The following is a 24,092-nucleotide window of genomic DNA, read 5'->3' on the forward strand; positions in this document are numbered from 1 at the left end:
AGACGACAGACATAACCAAACAATACCAATAACTACACTAGAAGTAAAGAGACAACACTCCAATTAAAAGGGAGAGACTATCAAACTGAATTTTTAAAATAAAATCAAACTATATGCTGTCTAAAAAAGATGTACTCTTTTTTTTTTTTTTTTTTTTAAAGATGACCGGTAAGGTGATCTTACCCCTTGACTTGGTTTTGTCAGCACCATGCCAGTGAGCAAACCAGCCATCCCTATATGGGATCCGAACCTGTGGCCTTGGTGTTATCAGCACCACATCTCCCAAGTGAGTCACAGGCCGGCCCCAAGATATACTTATTTTTAAAGCCAAAGAAACTTGGAAGTAAAAGAAAGGAATAAGATAAAATATATGTAATGCAAACAGTGAACAAGAAAAAGCCAGTGTGGCTATTTTAATTCCAGTGAAAGTAGACTTAAAGGAAAGGAGTATTACCAGTGATAGACAGAGACATTACATAATAAGAAAAAATGAATTGGGGGTGGGGTGGGGGTTGAAGAGATTCTGGTCAAGAATACAAAATTTTGGTTAGGAGAAATAAGTTCAAGAGATCTATTGTACAACATGGTGAATATAGTCAATAACAGTTTTATATTTGTGAAAATTGTTAAGTAGATTTTAAGTGTTATCACCACAAAAAAATGGTATGTGAAGTAATGTATATGTTAATTAGCACTATTTAGCCATTCCATGATGTATATGTATTTCAAAACAATATGTTGTACACAACAAATATATACAATTTTTATTTGTCAATTTAAATAAATACATAAATAAGCAACCATAAAAAAAAAAGAAAATGAACAATTCACCAGGAAGAAAAATCTTACAGAACTAAAAGGAGAAACAGACAAGTCCAAAATCACAGCAGAAGAATTTAGCACATATCCAGTAACTGACAGAACTAAACGAAAATCAGTAACGACCTAGAGAAGATGTGAGCACACTATGAACTGACTGGATTTGTCATGTACAGAACACTTCACCCAACAGCTGCAGGATACTCGTTCTTTTCACATGCACACGGAACATTCACCAAGATAGAGCATATCACAGAAGGCCACCAAATAAATCTCAAGTTCTCAAAGACTAAAATCTTAGAGTGTATTCTCTGAACACATGGAATTAAATTAGAAATCAGAGATATATGATAGCTAGAAAACCTTTAATATCTGTAATTACGTAGCACATTTTCAAGACAAGGAAGAAATCATAACAGAAATTAGAAAATATTTCAAACTGAATAATAATGAAAATACAATGCATCCAAAATTTGGGGGATGCATCTAAAATAGAGTTAGGGGGAAATTTAAAGCTTTAAATATCAATGAGAAAATAATTATAGTGATTTTTAAACATGTCTTCAAATTCTTTTACACTATCCTCATCAAGAGGGAATGAGTCTAAACCCCTTTAAATCGCATCCCCTTGTATATGGGCTAGCCTTAGTGACTAGCTTCTAATCAATAGATAACAGTGGAAATTACTTCCAAGGATAGGTTATAAAAGGCAAAAGAACTTATTTATACTTGGCTTTCTCTCTTGGGACATTTGCCCTGGGAACCCATCATGCTTTAAGGAAGCTCGGGCCACATGGAAAGGAGCTAATATCCCCAAGCTTCCAGCCCAGCAACCTCCTGGCTGCTGGCCAGTACCAATTTGCAAGCCACATGAGTAAGCAAGCTTGAAAGTAGACCCTCCTTTCCACCACTGTGCTGTCCAGCTGATGATGCATGAAGAAGATGTAAGCCTTCCCTACAGATCCTGGCCCAAATTTCAGATGGTGTAGTTTGATACACACCAATAGCTAATTGAAACATGAAGAAAGGTTAAAATCAGTGATCTAAGTTTCTACCTTAAGAAACTATAAAGGGAAGAACAAATAAAACTCATAGTATTTAGAAGGAAAGAAATAATAAAAAGTAGTTTTTATATTTTAAAGAGTTATGAAAAAACTAGAAGAATATGCAACAAAGGCCATATTAGTTCTCAAAGCCTAACATATTTACTATCTGGTCCTTTACAGAAAAAGTTTGCTGATGCCTGAATTAGACATCAAAATTAAAAACTTCTGCTGATAAAAGATACTCTTAAGTGTAAATTCATGGTTTCTAATACATGTATATATATCAACACATGCATATATATGTGCACATGTATGTGTATACTTATTATATACTGTTTATACATATGCATATCTGTATATCTATCTATCTACAACATATATAACCTAGATCTTTTTACGAAAGAGCCAAGAAGCAAATACACACCAGAAGCAATAAGCACTCCTAGACCCTGGATCTTGCTCTCTAATAATCATTCTCCACCAAAAGGAAATAGGGTTCCTCAGAGAAATGAGATTGAAGCATCTTGTTGTGCCAGAAAGTAAGGAATGCCCCCTACAATGATGTGGGCATGTCAGAAGGACACAGGAGCCAGTTTTCTGGGCTCCCACTAGCCAAAGCTGGGACAATGTAGCATCAAATTATTAAGTACAGCAATAAATTATAAACCGTTAAAAAATAGAAACCCATATGCCCATGCTGATAGAAGGGGAGGGGAGGGGAGGGGAGGGGAGGGGAGGGGAGGGGAGGGGAGGGGAGGGGAGGGGAGGGGAGGGGAGGGAGGGAGGGAGGGAGGGAGGGAGGGAGGAAGGGAGGAAGGGAGGAAGGAAGGAAGGAAGGAAGGACTCTTGCTTCCAGAATGCCAAATACTGAAAAGTAAATGCTGGAGTTGGGAAATCATCATTTTACAATCATGGAGGTAAAGAACGGATCAGGCAGGAATTTTCAGAGGATAAGGAGCAAGAAGAATTTGCCTAGTCTTAAGTATCTCCCCATAGTCAGTTTATTAGTTGCAAGGGGGAAAATCACTAATTATACAGTGGACCTCTTTTTAGTCTGACTAGGCCTCTCGGTTAACCAAATCATGTCAAAAATTATATAAACAATTAAGTGGTCATCATGGCAAAACCAGCTCTCTTGCGATCGTCCACACACCGATTATCTTGGATGTGGATTATCTACAATCTCAAGCAATTCTTTATTCCTACCAAACTAACATGCTGTAAGGACCCATGATTAACTAACTCTAAGCAAAGTCTTACATCTACTGAAAAATTAACTTATCATAAGGGGTAAGGTGGGAGAACAAAGGACTGTTGTTACCTGAGCGAACTATAGAAGAATGAAGATGTTCATTCAAAGCCATATTTCCAATGATGCGCATTATATTTCTCTGCACTTTAGGGTAGTCCTTGTGAAGTTGGTACAGCTTCTGAAGTAGTTGCAAGCCTCCGTTTGCTTCAATCTTATCACAATGTGTTGATATCTAGCACAATAAATTAATGAAAGCTCACTTTATGTTGCACAAATTCACGAAATGAGGTGACTCAGCATGCTGATGGGGACCGCCAGTGGCTCCTGCTCAAGGACAGTTTCAGAAAGACTACTCAAAACTCTCATGTCAGCTTATTTTAATAAATAAGCAAATCCCTAAGTAGGAAGTACTTCAAAGTCATTGAAAAAAAAATCTCAAAAAGGCATATCTCACCAGGACTTCTACAATGTTTATTCTTATTCTGTTTAGCTCTTGGTCAGATATAACCTGACAACGTCATTATTACAAAACTGTTTCAATTTAAAGTGATATTTTGGCTTGATACTTCCTTAAAATGGTTCTCTAACCTTGAGAAACCTGCCACCTAATAACAGGAACTAGTCCTCTTGCAAGCAGGCAGATTTTACTTCTCTACAGACAAGGATTCACACAGCTGGAGAACAGAGCCCCCTGCAGCCCAACACCCTACCCCACAGGATGCCCACCTCATGGAGCAGACCTCAAACTCATGAGTGGAAAAAATTTTCTGAAGAGAAAGATCAAGTACAATAAAGAAAAAGGGATTTGAAGTTTTCATGGAGAAAAGATAACAGAAAAAGAAAACCAAAGTATGTGAGGGTAAGGTAACAAAATTGACCAACAAACGACTAGTCTTCCGAAGTCATCAGTCACTGGTCATGGCCCTGCCTCTTCCCATCACTGGTTTTACTCAGTGACAGGACACCATGTCATGTACATATGACAATTTTCATCTAAATTTTTATTAAAGTTTATCACATTTTAAGTGCACTAAAAAGTATGCCTCTTAAACATATATCAAGTGAGATATGTAATAACTTGACAGCCTTCTGGAAAGGTAGCTATTATACTCTACATACTGCACTTTCTACTGAAGATGCATCTATTGTTTCAGAAACTATTCAGAAGTCACAACACTGAGGCTAGTTTTCCCACATCCCCTTTTGTACTGCAACCCTTTCTTCACTCTGCTTTGTACTTAGTTCCTAATTCCACAAGTGGGAACTAAAGATGACTAGAAAGCACCATGCTTTCAAGCCAGGTTTAACAGCTCCCAAAACTAAAGTGAAGACTTTGGAATCCCTAGGATGGCATGTCTCCTGATGTGGGATGGGCCACCTGTATCAGCCCCAGCAGGCCAGCAGGGATGCCAGCTATAAATACAAACTCCTAGACTCCACATCAGGTCTACTAAATTAAAATTGCAAGAGGAGAGCAGGAAGCATGCACTTTTAACATGCTGCTTATGTGCTGTTCATGCACTGTGTTTGAGCACTACAAGGTTTGTTGATTTTTTCTTTTTTAAATTAAACTATGGTCATGATAGAAAAGTTTCCATAATGCCAAAAAGTTTAGAAATAGACTATAGTTATAATTCAGGACTAGGCCATCTAATATTTCCTTTTTTTCTATCTTGCTACATCTTTGGCAGATGTTTCAATGGAAATTAACTACCTGATAATATTACATGTAAAAATGATCTGAGAAAGGCAGTAGAAGACAGCATAACTCAAACGTGAATGCCACATTTAGATTGTTGTTTTCTTTATATGCAATTAAGATTAAATCCATTTTTAGAAATACTTATCAAAAATTAAACTCATGTATTCATGCTAAATCATGATTATCAATTCTAACAATTAAAATGGGAAAAAAGTAGAAATTTAAAAACAAGCACAAATTTAAAAACAAGTAGAAAGCTCTTTTTCCTTTTACAATAAATGAGGATTATTTTCCTTGCATGAGACAACCATATAACTTTTTCAATGTAACCATAAAAAGTAAACCACATTTTGAAAAATGTGAGGTCAGTTACCTCAGAATGTTTTATTAAAGCTTCTAAACAGAATGTTTCCATTGTAGCTGAAGGAACTTCTCCAAAACTTTCAGCATAAGGAAGTCCATTTCCTCCAAAACACCATAAGCCACCCTAAAATTAAGATAATTAAAAATTTTACTGAAAAAAATCACTACTTTTTGCCTGACAAAAATATCTCTATACTATATATAGTATGAGAAATACTAATAGGTAGGGACTAAAAATACTTCAAAAACTTAAAGGGAACTTCATGCAAACTATTGCTTATTAGAATAGAAAAGACACAGAATTATTTCTAGAAGAGATCTTTGAGTCTTTCTCCATTCTTTCCTCTGTGTCCTCTTTTTTTTGGTCGCTGGGCGGCATGGGGATCCAAACCCTTGACCTTGGTGGTGTAACACTGCACTCTAACCAACTCAGCAACCAGCTAGCCCTCTTGGTGTCCTCTTATCTAAAAGTTTGAAGACTAACACACAACACACAATACACAATTCTTTATCAAGTAAGAAAAGCCAAGGGCTGATCATAATGTTCTAGTGTCAGCTCTTTTAGCACCTAGTAATTAGTATAGTTCATTATTTTCCAGATTATGCTAAAACAGAAAAAAGCATTATTGGAAAAATAATGATTTGATGATGATGATGATCCATAGTGCTTTTAACTCTTCTCAAGTTGAAATTCAAATTCATATGGAAGAATAAACAAGAATAGTTAGAAAAATTATGAAATAGAAGAGTGGTGGGAACTATTCCTAATAGGTGTTAAAACATAAAGAATAAAATGGGGAAAAAATTCAAATCTTACCACAGAGCAAGGGCTGATGCCACCAGTATGCAATAATCTACAAATCAGTGAGAAAAATGCCAACAATGCTACAGACACGTAAGCAACAGTCGTAAACAAAGTTCACAGGAAAAGAAATATAACACCTCTAAAATATATGAAACAATGCTCAACACTGCTCATAATGAGGCATGTACATTAAAACTATACTAAGAAACGTCTACCAAATGGGTGAGGTTCTGGGGAAAAAGGCATTCCTACCACCTGCTGCTGGTAATATCAATGATGCAGCATCTTTGGAGGACAACCTGGCATTAGCTATCGAAATTACAAGTGCCCATGCCCTTTAACAATTGATCCTATAGAGAAACACATAGGCAAAGTGACAAATGTACAAGTTTGCTTACTGCAGCATTATTTGTAATAGCAGAAGACTGAAAACCACCTAATATCCATCAATAGGGGTCAATTAAATAAATTATGGTGCAGTTGTACAACAGAATGCTATGCAGTTATAAAAAAATTTAAGTCTCTTCATATATTGATATATGTCAGTCTCCAAGATAAACCTTTAAGTGTGAAAACAAAGGTGCAGGACACTGTACCATATGTTACCATTTGTGTACAAGAGTGTATATCTGTGTATGTGTACTGGGGTAGAGAGACAGAAGGGACGGAAGGATTATTACTGTCTGTCCTTTTGAAGTGCTTCACCTTTGAACTAGGGGTCGTAAGTGTGTGCACACAGCCCATCTGCTGGCAAAAGAGGACAACTACAAGGTAATGTCCTTCAAAAATGTATAAAGTCCAGTGTTTTCTATAAGAAACATAATCCATAAGATTCTGCCTTTTGAGTTAATTTATAAGGCCCATGGCTCAGTAAACCAACTAAATGTTCAAAATAATTTTTGGCCACTCTATAATGTGTATTCATGCCTTCTTCTCTGATATAATTTTCTATTTTTCCAAGTTTAAAAACATGCTTGGATATCAAAGAATCACACTATTTTGAAGACTGATAAGGGACTAAGTCACTAAAAGTCATTCCCTTCTCTGGCAGAGATAATGGAAAATAGTGGATTTGTGGACTTTGGAGGATGGGAAATTTTTCTTAAAGTTTTATCACCACAACCTAGCTCCCCCAAACCCCTCTTCCCACTTTGCACCCTTGAATCATGTGACTTCTTTCTACTCTAAATGCCCCAAGGAAAGGGGAGAAGGCAAAGAAAAATTATCTAAGATTTTAGGTTTTCTTGATCCCTTCTGAAGTGTGATATAGGAGGGTAGTTCCACACCAACATCAAGGGTTTGGATCCCCATACTGGCCAGCTGCCAAAAAAAGAGTGCAGTTCTAAATCCATTCTTGTTGTCAGCAAAGCTTGTAAGTTACTTACTAAGTAGCAGATTGTGTGGCAGTAAGAAGTACAAGCAAAAAGGAATGAATACAAAGATAGAAACTCACAGTGTGGTTATATGGATCAAATTCTAACCCCCAACATGAGAGTAAATATACATATTTACTGCTGCTTTATCACTGGATTAAGATACAGCAAGATTAAATAAATTCATAAAATTTTAGAAATGCTACACGTCAAATTCCATAAGTGCAAGAAAAAAACAATTTCTCAAGGATTAAAGAAATGCATAGGAAAAGTTGGAGAGAATGACAATGTTAAATGGTAAGGAATAAAAATTAAAAGGCGACAATAATAATAAAGCATAAGAGAAAATGTCAACCACAACATATTTATATCCATATTACATATTAGTTATACGTGTGTAGAAGAGCATTTTATGTAGCACTTTTATTATAATACTCAAATTGAGTCACAACTTTACTCTGAATTAACATGGTACTTTTTAAATGCATTTAACAAGTTTATAACAGCCAAATGATTTAGTACATAATGGATGTTTTCTTACCACAAAATCTACATTCCAATTAAACAGAATCCTTAGAGGTACCTCTATTTTTGTCTTGTCATACAAAAATACTTTAAATCATAATAGAATTATCCCAGTTGTTATTTATTTAAGCACATATAAGTTTGCACACAGCCTGGCTCTTTTAGCAATGCTATGATTCTTCCATTCGTTACTTGATAAATATTTATTAGAGCATACTATGTATGAGGCACTGTATTTGGTACTGGAGAGATTACAGACTACTGGAAGAGAATAAGAGAATTAAGTAAGCAAGAAAATCAATATATAAAATAATTACAGAATATTATAAGTGCTATTAAAGGCTGTGAGTGCAATAAACATTTGAGATAAAGAGGAAGGTCTCTCTGAGGAGTTTAAAGACTAAGATATGAAGGACCAGAAGGAGGCAGCCATGTGACAAGCCAGTGGACAAGAGTTCCTAGTAGAGGGAACTTTAGTAGATATATGCTTAACAAGGTCAGGAATGGAAAGAAAAGGCCAGTGAGGCAGGAGCACACTACTGAGCTAAAGGAAGAGTGAGAGGGGACAGATCAGAAAGGTAGTAAAGAAACATATCAGGCAAGCTGATGCTGAGGCCAGCTAAGAGATGCGACATCTGAGATTAACTATTCTCCTAGGAAAAAACACAACACTTATAAATGAGCTAAGTTTGCCTTGTTTCTGTTACTTACACTTGAGCAGATTTACCTATAACCACAGTGAGGGGGTTGGGGAGAGGCACAGGGAGTTTGCAGGATGACAACGACAACACATTCATTCCAACAGAAGGAACTCTTGATCTGCTGATCAAGGTGGGGTCAGAAGCAGCTGTACTTCCCGGAGAATTTGCAGGGCAGAGGAAGCCTGCCCATCCATCTGAAAGCAAGCTGAATGGACTCCTGCTCTGTGTAAGCACCTATATCTTCATGTAGGTTTCCACATCCCCTCCCATCCTTATGCTATCTGTTGGCATCTTGCTTTCAATCACAATACATTGCTATGCATATGCACATTTATGGCAGAAATGGTCTTCATGCAAGGACTTCAGACCCTAACAGCTATGTTAATTTCAGATAGACTTTGGGAAATTATAGGGGAAGATGATAATACTAAAATCACAAGACTTTAGCTAGACTGTCTTTATGCCAAGTCCACAAAAGTTTTGTGACGGGAAGCCGTTTCGGTGTACCACATCCACTCTTCTTCTGACTCCAAGCAGTTTGCCATATTAAATAAAAAAGAAATCTCAATTCAAAATGGCCAAATTTCTGAGTCCCTGGTTGCTTTCATAGGTTCTAAGTCACAGGCACCAACTGATTACAAGTGCACAGCTGGTAACCTAGCCTCTGACATCAAAGAAGGAGACATCTCTATGGTAACGCCTGGGTTGGTGGAAGACCCGAGGACCACCCCTCTCTGTCTTCTACCTCCCACCAGAACTGAAGTCACAACCCCTCAGGCAGATACTGGATAGCTGCCAAGATTAGTTATGGGAGTAGGTGACTGTAAAACTGAGGAGTGTCTTCACCCACACTGACCCAGCCTTCCCTATGAACAGGAGCAAAGGGTGGGAGGACAGACCGCGGACTGCTGGGGGTGGGAAGCAGTGACCAGGAGTTTTGATATTGCTTCTAATTGTGGACGACATTCTTTCTTCGTAAAGAGTTACAGCCTTAGAGATCTGCAGTTTGTGCAAACTAACTGGGCTTAAAAATGATGTTCATTCTAAAGCAGGACTTTTAACCCAAGGCCCCTGAGGGTCAGGGGTATGTAGAATTCAGGGTAAAGGGATGTAAACCTGGAAGAGAAAAAATTTCATCTAAATGAAATTCTGCGTAGTATTCAATTATAAACATAGACAATAACCTGAGTAATATTAGCAGAATCTGTGACTTTGTCAGCAATAGAAAGCACAGATATTTTGATATCTCATCTCATCTGTTGTAGCTATCCGCAAGTATGGTTATACTCATTATTCCTTTGAATTCCAACTATAAGGCAGACAGTGAAGTTGCACATTTTCATATTAGTGCCAGAATCTACACTGCTTTCCAGTATTCCCTAGCAACAATTATTTAAGATCAATACATGGACAGACTAGTCCACAGTTCAATGCAACAACAGCATCACACTGGCATGTCATTAAACAGTAAAATTCATGTACTGAATTGAGCCATAGGAAGCCGCCATTTTCCCTGAGCTATCCACTGAATGGGTCTAAAGGCAACACCAGCAGCCATGAACTTACCCAGCCCAGAGATTGGTTTCTAAATACCATTAGTCCTAAAAGGAACCAGGGCTTCTTGAAGAATCAGCTGATTCCAGGGCTGGAGCAGAGAAACTTTAAGATAAGCCCAGAACATTTTCCAACACCAGAAAATAAGGAAGTGTCCCAAAACCAATGGAGACATTTCTAAAAGACATGGAGACAACCTGAAGGAGCTCCTACAGCTGAATCTGTGACAATGTGAGCATCAATATGAATAATGACAGCAATGGATTATAATCTAGTGAATAAAATAATAATGCATGAGCTCATATGGATAAAAAAGTTAGAAAGAAAGGAAGAAGGGAGGGATAGAAGGAGGAAAAAAGCTTTTACTTATAGTAGACTACTAACTAATAAGTAAATAAGGAATAACGTAATTGGCGGGGGGAAATCGCCATTTTGCAACCATCCAACAATGACTTATTCAGGCAAGAGTCATTCAAAGGATGAAACCACTGGTTGAAAGAATGAAGAGGAACAGGATAGTCTCAGTATCTCCTCTCCCTACAGATCCCATATTAATTTCAAATGAAAAATATATTAGCACCAAAGCAGAGAAACCTGGCAGACAACACTTTAACCAATTGAACAAAGTTAACATCAGCAATAAGGGGAAAAACTGACACTTCTGCCTGTGAGGCACTGGGAACCTACACTGTAGTCCTGTAACAAACGTATACCCAAATCTAATGTACACCCCAAATCTAATCGTGAGGAAGAGTGAGACAAACTAAACTAAGGGGCACTCTGCAAACCACTGCTTTGTATACTCTTCACAAATGTCAATGTCATGAAAACCAAGAAAGGCTGAAGAACTTTTCCAGGTAAAAGGAAACTAAATAAACAAGACCATCAGATGCAATGGTTAATCCTGGACTAGATCCTGGATCAGATTTTCCAAAAACAAAAAAACAAAAAATAGTCATAAAGGAATTACTAGGACAACTGGCAAAATTCAAATATGGAGTATATATTAGATAACAGTCTGACAACAATGTTAAAATTTCTGAATTTGATCACTGTTTTTCAAAGAACATCCTTGTTAGGAAACACATGCTTAAGTGTCTAGAGATAATGGAGCATCATGTCCACACCTAACTCTCAAATGGTTCAGGGAGGAAAATATTAGATGTGAATAGGTATATTAAACTTTACGGGGGGGGGGGGGCGGGCAGTAAATGGAAGGGGGTGATAAAACAAATGGGATAAAATTTTAATAATTGGTGAATTGGTATTATTTTTGCAATTCTTTAAATTTGAAATTATTTCGGGCCGAGCCCGTGGCGCACTCGGTAGAGTACTGCCGCGACGCTCCCGCCGCAGATTCGGATCCTATATAGGAATGACCGGTGCACTCACTCACTGGCTGAGTGCCAGTCACGAAAAAACGACAAAAAAAAAAAAAAAAAAATTGAAATTATTTCAAAATAAAGTTAATTTTTTTCTAAGGTGACTTCACATTTCATGTTCTAAATGTATCTTCTTGTTATTCAATGCATTAGTAAGTCATTATATTAATTATATCAAAAATCTGTTTTTTATTTTGATAACAGTATTTCAATATAGTTGGTTTCCTTTGTAATCTTATGTATTATATTTTATGCATTTAGAACTGAGCTCCTAAACTTTACCAAATCACCAAAGGAGTCCATGGTATCCAAAGGTTAAGAACCCCTGCTCTAAAACCAAACATAACTGTGTGGGCCGTCTGCTGGGGCTTACAGTAGCCTCTGTATGTAAGTAGTTTTGTATAGAAGCAGCATATTGACACTGAAGAGTCCTCAGGGACTATGGCAGGCAAGTTTGTCATAAACTGGGCAGACAGATCACTAAAAACCAAATGGAAACTAACCCCTTCCCTTCATCTCCAACTTCTCAGCATGTGTAAAATCTGGGAAGCTTGGCTAAACCTGGGGTGTGGTGGGGTGGGGAGAAGTAAGAATAACTAACATGGAGTTTCTTACTGGTCTGATGAGATAGGACACTAGAATTCAAATTAAATTAAATATTTATCTAAATAGTAAATTAATTTAAAATATGCTAATTGTTAAAAAAAAAAAAAAAAAAAAAAGAACAGGAACTCAAAGTGAAACCAGCACCTTCCAAGTAGAAAAATCAAAAGCACCTTGTTAAACATAAAGCATTCACTATTTTTTTAAAAAGTACCAGAAACAATTTCTTTTTGAAACTTCGACTTGCAATATGGATCCATGTGTGTAACTGTATTTGCCCAAGTAGAATGGAAATGTTTTAAATATCAGTTTTATCATTTCCAGTGTGATCTATGTTTCCTGAATATACTGAATTGGCACAATGTCAAGACAATGCAATTAAAAAGTCATATGAATCACTTTTTCAGATATGACTTTGGTTAAGGGAAGATCTTTAAAATGAGCCAACTGAGGTGGGTAGAGGAGGGGGTTGGAGAAGGTGACAGGAGACCCAGGCCCTCTCCAAGGTGGTAAATGTTACAACACACACACACACACACACACATTATATGTTAATTAGGGACATACACATGTACACATGCACAAGGTCAGTTTAAACTATAAAACTCTTTAAACTAGTGACTGAGGCCATGACTTCTGGGCAAAAAAGTGGCATAGTGGTATTAAATCACTTTCCCTCCTCTCGTTTAACAAAAGGTAGGGAAATGCTATAGTAATAGATCACTACAGAAGGTAGAGGAGTATTAACTAAACAATATCAGGACAGGTAGCAGGAGCTGTGGCATGGGAATGCAGGAGCGAAGCTAGTGATGGTAGTGCAGACACTATGGCAGAGCACTGTGAAGCATCCAAGTCCCCAGTGCCACTCTGCCCATGAGACCCTGTTTATAAACAGCCTGGATCTGGCCAAACTGAAACCATCATATGCTAGATGAGGCCTGTTGAAATTGGCCTGCTGAAAAAGCTGTTCCCTGGCTTCCAGATGAGAAAGGGCATCTGAGAACAGAGAAGAAAAGGACATAAATTTAGACCAGAAATTACTCAGAATGACAGGCCCATGGTTTCTTAGATGAGACCAACAGCACACGTAACAAAAGAAAAATATACATAAATTGGACTCCATCAAAACTAAAAACATTTCTGGTGCAAAGGATAGTATCAAGAAAGTGAAAAGTCAATGGGAGAAATACTTGCAAATCATGTATCTGATAAGGGATTTGTATCCAGAATATATAAAGAACTCTTACAACTAAATAACAAAAATACAAATTACCCAATTTAAAAATGGGCAAAGTGGCCAGCCCCCCCCCAAAAAACAAAAAAATAAATAAAAATTAAAAAGGGCAAAGGATTTGAATAGATATTTCTCCAAATAAGATATATAAGTGGCCAGTAGTACATGAGAAGATTCTCAACATCATTAGGCATTAGGGAAATGCAAATCAAAGCCAGAATGAAGAAACCACTTCACACACAATGCAACGGCTATGATAAAAAAGATGGACAATAACAAGTGTTGGTGAGCATGTGGATAAATGGAACCCTCATACACTGCTGGTGGGGATGTAAAATGGTGTAGCCACTGTGGAAAACATTTGGAATTTACTCAAAAAGTTAAACACTGAGTTCCCATATGACCTAGCAATTCCACTCCTAGGTATATACCCAGGAGAATTAAAAACATGTCCACACAGAAACTTGTACATAAATGTTCATACTGTGGTATAATAAAAAATATATACGTGGTTCCCACCTCTGCTCCCTGGCACACAGCTCCTAAAACACTTGAAATTTCCAGGGTGATGAGGTGTCTTTTGTATGCTGATGAGATGACTAGTGGCTGGGAGACCACAGACAGCTTCACAATAGTGGCTGGTCACCAGAAAGACCAAGACGTAACTAGAAGATAAGGACTTTCAGCCCCACGCCCCAAACCCCAGGGAGGGGAAAGAGGCTAAAGGTTGAGTTGATGACCAACGGCCAAGGATGTAATCATCATGCCCATGTAATGATGCTTCCCTAAAAACCCAAAGGACAGGGTTCAGAGAGCTTCCAGATTGCTGAACACACGGAGGTTCCTGGAGAGTGGTGCACCCGGATAGAACATGGAAACTTCACGTTCCTTACCACATGCCTTGCTCTCTGCAGCTCTTCCATCTGGCTGTTCATCTGGATCCCCTGTCATATCCTTTATTACGGATGGGTAAGAGTAAAGTGTCTCCCTGAGGTCTGTGAATTGTCCTAGCAAATTAATTGAACCCAAGGAGGGGGTTGTGGGAACCCCCGATTTACAGCTGGTTGATCAGAAACTGTTATTTTAGGCTGTTATTTAAAAAACAAGAAAACTAGTCAAATGGGAAATACCATCATGAATTTAAGGCCTTTTAAGAAAAAGGTCATTGTTCTGCCCTGTTATTTAGGTGTCTGGGAGTCCAGGGTCTACCTGCTCCACCAGGTGGAACAATATCATATTCACACCTGGTGACTAGGTTTTGGACTCTCAACTGCTTTCCACTAAGAAGAACCAGACCTCCTTGGAGAAGCAGTCGATTCATGTTGTAGGGCAGGAAGAATCAAGAAGAGCCAGGAATATCTTATTGTCAGAAAACAAAGGTACTTTCATAGCCTTGGGGATGGTACTTTCATTCCATCTTTTGGGATGAAATTAAAAAGGGGAAGGAAGTCAAGGAGGTCAGCCTAAAGTAAGGGCTCTACTGGCTGGGCAATGGCATTCTGAGCATCAAAAAGAAAACAACTGTAATTCACTAGACTAATTCCAAAACATGGCCCAAAAGGGAAAATTATATAAAATATACTAGAGATGTGTCCCTAATTTCTCAAAAAAAGGGAAAATGAGAAAAAGACAAATCATTCAATTGGTAAAAGAATATAGTATACTATAATTTGTTTTACTGATAAATTACTTTCCCCTCATTGAGTAGAATATATAGTTCTTGCAGTAATTGTGATGGTTATTTGTTCTGATTTCTCTTAGAGATATGAAATTTTATAAAGACAAAATACTTGCTGAGATGATACCATGAGAATACTGGAATTCAATAATAAGCTTCAGGTAGGCCTGAAGTTGGAGTTTGTTTAGGATACTATGCCTAGGACACTGTCCTTTAGTTCACTTGGAAGAAGCCCTCTGGTATGTATTGGGATAGTTTTAAGTACGTTATTTAGATCTAGTGAGTGGGCCCACAGCTAAAACAATATGAGGAGGGGAAGAGGGGAGAGAACATGAAAACCTATCTCATTATGATTCTTAACATCAAAGTTCACCTTACTCCAGAGCAGCAGGGAGATCAGCAGTTGTGAGTCCCCATCGAGCATGCTGAGAGCTCTGATGAAACAGTCCTACAGCCTAGCATACTCTGGTCTCCTGACCTGTTTTAGGGTCTCCTTCAGTTCTTATACCCTTTGCTACTAAACAAACTGTACATCCTCTACCTGTGCCCCCTGGCACCTTTCTGCCAATCTCATTACCATCCTGGGGGGCAGCCAGGCTGGTAGCAAGGGCCTGTCTATGGGCTTCGATTTAACATGAGATGAGAAGCCTTCAGAGGGCTGTAAGCAGGAATGTGACTGGATCTCATTGATGTTTTTAGTTTTTGGGTTTTTTTTTTTTTTTTAACCTTTGGCAGCCAGCTGGTACAGGGATCCGAAGCCATAACCTTGGTGTTACAAGTCCCACACTCTCCCAAGTGAGCTAACTGACCAGCCCTAACTGATGTTTCTAAAAAGATCCCTCTGGCTGCCGTGAAGAAACGGAACTAGACAAGGGAAAAGTGTGCTGCAAGGCCCAGCCAGGAGGTGCTGGAGACGGGATGAGGGAGGCTTTCCGGATCCGCAAGAGGGCAAACTCGGCTTCTACTGAACACCTGCCACCACAAACATACAGAAATAGTTGATAAAATACAATAAAGACTATTTCTAAAAATAGCCAAGTTCTAAGAAAAAAAAGAAGAAATAAAGGGAAACCCCTGGGTGCCAGCACTGAAAAGAGGACACAGTACAGAAGTGGGAAGCACAGGGCTGAGAATGCAAAACACCTGTGGGCCCCTTGGGGACGCGATGTAAACATTCAGTCTGTGCAGGAGAGCAGTTTTGTGTTTCACTCTGTGGGAGCTAGATCTGAGATCCCTACGTAAAGCCAGGTCCCCGGAAAAGTTGCCTCCTCTCTATAAGAGGGTCTAGAAAAACTCTGCCCACCAGCCCATGAAAGCCTGTTCCTGCCTGGGACTTTGGGTGTAGAAAATGTGTTCTGTGAGGAATCACAGTCCAAATCCATGCCATCTGAATTTATGTTACCTATGTGCAATAGAAATTCCAAACTAAGAAATGAATTTAACAATCTAGTCCTGTAACAGTGAAACTCCCGGGGTATCCAGCAGGAGCAATACAAAAATTACTCTGTAGGGACATATATGCAATCCAGAGTGCTCAGGACTGCCACAGAAAACAGCAAGTTCAGCTAAAGATAAGCTCACATAAAAATTTGTAACCCTTGTAATGAAAGAATCAACCATAATGGAGAGTCAACGCCACCACAAACAGGAAGTAATACCCCAATAAATTGAAATAATACAAGAATCTGAATGAGACTCTAAAATTATTAAAGAAATGAAAGAAGAGACGCCAAGTTGAAAGAACAAGACACTAAGAAAGGAGATGATGATGGCCGGGAGCAGGTGGCCACAGTGAAGACGGGGGACACATGGACTCAAGCTATACTTTGAAGGAATGGCCTGCAGGATCTGCTGAGCAGCTGCACATGCAAGAAAGGAATCAAAATTCCCAGTCTTTAGCTTAAGCAACTAAGTAGATGCTATGCCATTTACCAAGATGAAAAAGAGTAAAGGAGGAAGAGTTCAGTAGAGCAAGGTGGGTTCTACACAGTGATAAGTTTGGGATTCCTATCACACACCCAAGCAGAGATATCAAGTAGGAGGCTGAATTTTCAAATCTAGAGGTTCAGTGAGAACACAGGGTTAGAGAGATCAGTTCAGGCATCAGCATCATATAGGGGATATTTACAGCCTTGCAAATTACTATGTATTCATTCTTTAAGATGCAATTTAAGAGCTACCACCTGTGAAGCCATAAATGAACTATTAAACAGAGTTAAGGACCCTTAAAGTAACCTGTATCTCTCCTACACACTCTGTGATTATTTGTTTACCTGTCTCCCTGTTACTCCTTACACCTGGCCCAGTCCATGGCACACAACCAGCAGTCAATATGCTTATTCAGTTACTGGGTGAATGACTATTCTAATGTTCTAAGTGCTAACCCCTGGCACAGTATCTTGAAAAGAGTGGGCACTCGAAAATATTTAATGAATGAATAAATGAGCTAACCTTCTGAGCAGCTAGACTCTGACTGCTTTCACTAAGAGCCAAAGACGTAAAATACTGGATACACTCATCTAGCTCTGTCTGAGGTAAAGAAACCAGCAACTGTCTGAGCTCTTCTTCAATGGAAGAATCCTGAAATAAAAAGAAAGGAAATTCTTCATAAATAAACTCAACAACTGAGTACAACAAAAAAAAAAACCAAAGAATCAAAGCAAAACATATATATGTGTATATATATATATGTACACACTAATTTTTAAACTGCCCTTCAAGTTTGTAATCCATATGTATTACATACACATATATTTTAGCAGAGATAAATTAGTGCTTTTGGCCTTGAAAACAGTCACCCAGCCAGGTAAATAATCAATTAATTCTGAATTCTATACTTTCGTGCTGGCTACTTAAATCTGAAAGATCTACTACAAATTGTAACTCAATTTTTATTTCACAGGCTTCTTGATGTCTTGACTCAAAATGAATTATTACACCCTTTCTAACTAAAGCTACTGCTTTTTAAAATCCAGAACTCATTACTATCTCATTTCCTCTATTAATTAATCTATTATATTCATTTTCCAATTTTCAAAAAACTGATTGCTAACATAGAAGTTTTAAGAGTTTAATTTTCTAGTCTAGGTGCAGTAGCCCCACTCAGTTGTAACAACCCGAAGTGTCTCGAGATACCAAAGTGAAGATGATATATTAAACTATTTTTCACTCTATTTTATTTACTTACTTCTTTTAAAGATGGCAAAGGAGGCGGTGGGAGAAAAAAGCGAAGATCACTCTCTTTGCTTCGTGCCAAACCAATAAGAGTTCTTGGGTCACAGGCCTGAGCAATTATCCTATACTGGTAATCTATTGTGAAAGTATATTTTTTGTTAACACCCAATTAGCTTACAGTTGTCACAATGATTAAATGAACAAACTACTTGAACACACACTAATTTTTAAACTGCTCTTCAAGTCTGTAATCCAAAATTTCCCAAATACTTTTTCCCAACTACAGCTGCATTCACAATAACTGTAAGCTAGATACACAACATTTCCACAATTGATAATCATTTATCTGGGGACCAGGCCACAGTCTAACTGACATTTTGGGAAAAAATGGAGCTCAGCTGTGAAAAATGGTAAGTCAGAACCAATTTACCTTCTTTTAAAAATAATTCCAGCATTCAAAAGCTTTTTTGAACACTACTCAAAACACATGAGGTTGCATTTAAGTCTACTGTCTGGTGATGGAAGGTGCTTTGGTATTCCAGGAGGTTCATGAATATTTAGTCTGAAGTTCCAGATGGCAGTACTTGATTTAAACATGTCATTTATTATGTATCAAAAACAAAATTCCAACCACTGAAGCAGACATTCTTTTCAATAATGGCAGCTCAGAACATGGGTAAGTAATTCAGGATCACATGGGAAACTTTCAAAGTCTACATGCCAGGGCTCTTTCCCTGATTTTTCTGAGACATTAAGTCTCAAATGGAGCCCTGAAAAGCAGATTTTAAGAAAGATTTTTATTCTAAGTCTCTGCTAACATTAATTGAGCTTATATTTACATTGTAAGTTATTATAATTGTAGCCAGCAACCAATCAACAAATTAACATGTATGATCTTACTCTGAGACTTAACTTTTCTTTGAGAAATTTATTCTTTTCTATTGCTTGCCCATTTTTACAATGTGACTCTATTAACAAATTATAGTTTCATCCACGCACTATAATGAGAGCAGATTTGAGCTCTTACTCAAGCTGCAAAACTTGTGATTTTTAAATACAATTAAATATTTTAAATATTCCTTAAAAACTCATATATACACACCCACATAAATCAGGTACCTTTGACTAAACATAAGTATTATAGCCAAGCAGACTGTCAAAGTAAAAGCAAATGTAAATACATGGTATGGCAAACAATTACAATTAAACATATTTCATTAAATAGAAACCAAAAGAAAATGCAAGCACAACCTTAGGTGATAACTATGAGAACCAAGAGTTTCTCTCAAGGAAATAGATAATCAAATAAAGCTCTGTTCTGCTAGAAAGTTACACAAATATATATTCACCTCAATTTTGAGGCTGCTCTTACCCAACACAACTGGCTACAGGCCAGCAGGTTTTTACTTTACCACTGGAGCTTACTCTTAAATTTTTAGAAATATTTTTTATATATATTAAGACTGTCTGAATTATTTTCCTTCCTTAATCTCATTCCTTTTATATTGGAAATCAAGAGCTAGCTGACAGGGTGCCTCGTGTTCAGCTGGGCTCATTACCGTGCCAGTGATGGGTCTGTGACATTTCCCGCACAGCCTCCAGCCGCGCGGCCTTGTCAGCTGACTTGCTCTTCCTCAGCAGCAGCCACACAGCGCATTCGTGGTCTTCTACATCAACTGTACTAAAAGGGTCTTTCAAAAAGAAAAAATGAAAACAAGACAATGTGAACAGTTCAGACAACATTTTTATCCTCACTTTTTTATTTGACATCTCTTAATGTATAAACATCTGAAATGTACACTTGGAGAATTAAGTCCATATATTGGTATTGATGACATATGTTTTACTCAGTTCTGTCATTTTATTTTGTTATATTTATTATAAAAGCATTATGTATGTGCTTTTGTTTTATATACTATGATATCTTTCACTATGTGATCACTTTTTTTCTTTTCCTTCCCTAAACATTTTATTTTGAAAAAAGATCAAATATATGGAATAATTGAAAGAATTATGAATTAACATCCACATGCCTATCATATCCAAATTCAATAACTGTTATTATTTTGCCATATTTGCTTTATCTACATGCATGTGTGTATATTTTTTTCTATACTATTTGAAAGGAAGTTACAGACATAATGATATTTTACTTGCATAGTTCAAGCTGCACCTCTGAAGAATAAGCCTGCGTTGTTTTACATAACCACAATGCTACTATCACCTCCAAGAACACTAACAAAAATCTCCCAGAATCATCTAAAATCCAATCTAACTCCATATTCAAATTTCTCCAATTTTTCCAAAAATATCTCTAAAGCTGCTTTTTAAAACCAGGATTCAATAAAATCTCTTTAGTCTCTTAATTCTAGAAAGTTTTCCCACCTTTTTTCATGATGTCAACTTTTGAAGAAATCAGGTCAGCTCTTTCATAGAGAGCTCCACATTGTAAATTTGCCTGACTGTGAAATCTACATTTTCTGATGCAATGTTCTCATATGAAAAAGCATGAAAGTGATTTCCTAACAAATTTGAAATTTTAAAACACTAAACAAGAGCATAGGTATCTTTAATCGTAGTATTTATTTACAACTATCTAAGAACAATACATTCACAAAGATGGAAGAAAAGTGTCCAAAGGTTTAAGCCTTAAAATTAAAAAGAGCCCAAGAGAATAATATTACTCAATTTCCCATAGCTATAAAAATATTAGTATAAGAAATGAAAAAAAAAATCTTAGGTTGGTCATTCAGATGATTTTCATATTACTGATAAGCATTCCAAATTAAATATTTGAGTCTTACCAGCAAACGAACTCTGTAATATCTTGGCTGACGCTGCCAATATTTTTCTTACTGCTTTATGAAGTTCTTTTCTTGCCTGGAAGGCGACCCCTAAAATGATCACAAACTTAAATAAAACCAGGTATGTACTCTTAATGCTATGCTCCAGTACTTCCAAGAGAAACGTATAAACTAAACTCCAAATTTTTTCACGAAGAAAATATAAAATAGTATCTTTGTCTTTTTATTGTCACTATCAATGCAACTAAAACCATTTTGGGAAGATGGAGCTCTAGATTCCAAAATAAGATTGCTCTCCAACCAGAGAAAAAGTAAAAAACAAAACAAAAACACTAACTAAAGCTAATAAAAATCTTCATATACATCTTAGGATTAGCAATATTGAGAAAAATGTCCTTTATAAATAGCCCACATCAAACTGAAATTTGGAGATACCTTACTAATGAGATGAAGCCTCACTACATAGGTAAATTATAAGCTATAACAATTATCTATGTAATTTGAAATTGTAAATACACCACCATAAAAGTACATTGAAATAAAGGAAAGTGATATAATAAGCACAAACAGGACAGAGTGGTGATATATACAGCTCACAGACAGGGGGGCAGTACAGTCTGCCCCACTCAGGGAACATAATGTGCTAACAGGCACATCCTGGCTGACGCTGTAGGAACTGGCAGCTATAAGTCAAGTGTGGTGACTCACCAAGCTACCTACATCTTGATGAAAATATACTCCTCTGCTCTGAAATGTCATGTTCACTAAAACAACTGTCTCATTACTGATAAGGCTTCTGTGTGACCTAAACAGCGAGAACTGGAATGTCATAACTAGTAAAGACAAGTTTTCTAGCTTTTATAACAGATAATAATAAGTAAGTTGGTATTCATATTTATGAATACATTTCATTAGTTTGGTATGAATAAGTCCCTTAGGGCAGAAATATCTCTGAGCTAAATGACAAATTCATATTTTGTACTTGCCAAACTGAAGGCCAGCCTCTAAACAAACAGCTCCTACTGTGGTATGGAATTCCAAAGTCAGACTAAAACAGCCAGCTAGTCTTCACTTCACTTAGTTTTAGGAGAGCTGCAAACTTGGGTTAAATATGTAAGTCCAAACTTTGGTCTTCAATTAATTCTTTAGGAACTTGATTCTCACAGGGTTTAGTGATTTTTGGAGTTAGCTGAATCTATCTTATTAATACTGTGTGTTTTAAATAGTCTCATTTTTAAATTCAATAGCAAGCTTCCATTTTTCACAAAGATGGGATTACTTTACAATAAACTTACCATGATTTTCTCTTTTATCGAAAGAAACTGTGTTCACATATATATATGACTTCATTTTTTCTCTTTCTACCACTTGAGTATCTAATGTCAAAGATTTCTTCAGGGCCAGAACTTCATATGTAAGAAATAAAGAACTTCTTAAAAAGAAACAAAAAATTCATCATAAATACATGATCTACATGTAACACAAGAGCTATTTTTCGTTATTAAGCTTTTCATAGTGAACTTTCTTTTTTATACAGTAAAACATATATAACATATATATAATAATGTGCACATAAAATTTATGTGCACATAAAAATTTTATGTGCACATAAAATTTATAGATATGTATATATGTACATACACACATTTTGGTTTAATGAATAATAATAATAAATAGCTACATAATCATATCCAGGCACACAGAATATTAATAGTAACCCTGAAGCCCACAGTGTGTCCCTCCCTAATCTTGCCCTGTTCTCTCATCTCTACTAGTAATTATTTCTGATTTTTATTACAATAATGTCCTTACTTCACAGTTTTACCATCTACATATGCATCCTTAAACAACACAGCTTAGTGTTGCCTGTTTTTTGAACTTCACGTGACTGGAATCACAATGATGTATTCTTTTGCTCAGCCTTATGTTTGTGTGATTCATCCATGTGGTTGCATGTAAATGTAGTTCTTATATTTACAATTTGATATGGTATGTGATTCATCCATCATATGGATATGCCACAACTTGTTTATCCATTCTACTGTTGATGGGCATTTAGGACATTTCTAGTTTGAGTCTATTACAAACAATGCTTTTAGACATCTTATACATGTATATTGCACACACGTGGCTATGTTCCTCTAGGGTACATATCTAGAAGTAGAATTACATTCTTTCTAACAGTAAACACACTGTTTAACTTTACTAGATAATTCCAAACTGTTTTTCCAAAAAGATTAACCAATATATACTCCCATCACCAGCATATGAAAGTTTCTCCTTTCCTAAGTGCTATAATTAAAAGTCAATTTTTAAATGTTGTTTGTTATGTACCCCAAAATGAAGATTTTTTTTTTCCTGATCACATTGACCTACAAAGAGTACCGCAAAGGCTGTACTCTGTTTCTGTCTTGATTCAGAGGTTAGCAACACCAGTTATCCTACATCTCCTAACTTTTGATTTCTACCCTAAAGCAAGCAAATGAGACAGGCTCAGAACTGGCTAGCACCAGAGGAATACAGAGAAGGTTTTACAGAATCCTCTGCCATCTTAGGGATTTATCTGAGCAGCCAAAAGTAGCAAATGTATTCCATACTTTTATCATATTTTCTGTAAAAGACAAAATTCTTTAGTAAAAATAGTGTCATTAATTTTCACTATATTCCTGAATATGTGTGACGTAGCCAAAGAAACTGTATTACAGAAAAGAGTATACATTTATCCTTTGTCTAAATGAGTCAAAGGGAAAAATAATCTAAATATGTCTTGCTTTACAATACAATCTCATGAGGAAATGGATACATTTGGATAAAATGTCAAATATATCTCCTTTATCACTTTAGCATCTAAGCATTGATTTTGTATTTACACTAGTGAAAAAAGTATGAACAAATATAGTAGAACAGTATTAGACATACATTTAACACATACCCACACCCCCCAAAAAAGAAAAAGAAATAATGAAAAATAACAATCTGCAGAAAGAGGGTCACCCCATTTGTTAAGTGTGTGCCTCTCAAGGAACATGAGATGGAAGAAGTCAATCTGTTGGCTTTCTCAGTCAGCCTCAATTTCC

General features: G+C 36.8%; 1 protein-coding gene across 3 annotated transcripts in view; it reads right to left on the reverse strand.

The window, feature by feature from the left end:
• The window catches only part of SERAC1 (serine active site containing 1), a 64,390-nt gene that overhangs the window by 24,648 nt on the left and 15,650 nt on the right, over window positions 1–24,092 (reverse strand). For 2 of the 3 annotated variants that reach the window (XM_063096985.1, XM_063096986.1), the window contains 7 exons: window positions 22,311–22,444; window positions 21,016–21,105; window positions 19,771–19,902; window positions 18,225–18,346; window positions 17,489–17,617; window positions 5,193–5,306; window positions 3,187–3,349 (listed from right to left, as the gene is read on the reverse strand). In XM_063096985.1, coding sequence (XP_062953055.1) covers window positions 3,187–3,349; window positions 5,193–5,306; window positions 17,489–17,617; window positions 18,225–18,346; window positions 19,771–19,902; window positions 21,016–21,105; window positions 22,311–22,444 — 884 coding nt within the window. Of the gene's footprint in view, window positions 1–3,186; window positions 3,350–5,192; window positions 5,307–17,488; window positions 17,618–18,224; window positions 18,347–19,770; window positions 19,903–21,015; window positions 21,106–22,310; window positions 22,448–24,092 lie in introns of all 3 variants that reach the window. The other variant, XM_063096984.1, reaches the window with a different exon arrangement.

The sequence above is a fragment of the Cynocephalus volans genome, chromosome 5, assembly GCF_027409185.1.
Source record: "Cynocephalus volans isolate mCynVol1 chromosome 5, mCynVol1.pri, whole genome shotgun sequence".
NCBI classification, from domain to species: domain Eukaryota; kingdom Metazoa; phylum Chordata; class Mammalia; order Dermoptera; family Cynocephalidae; genus Cynocephalus; species Cynocephalus volans.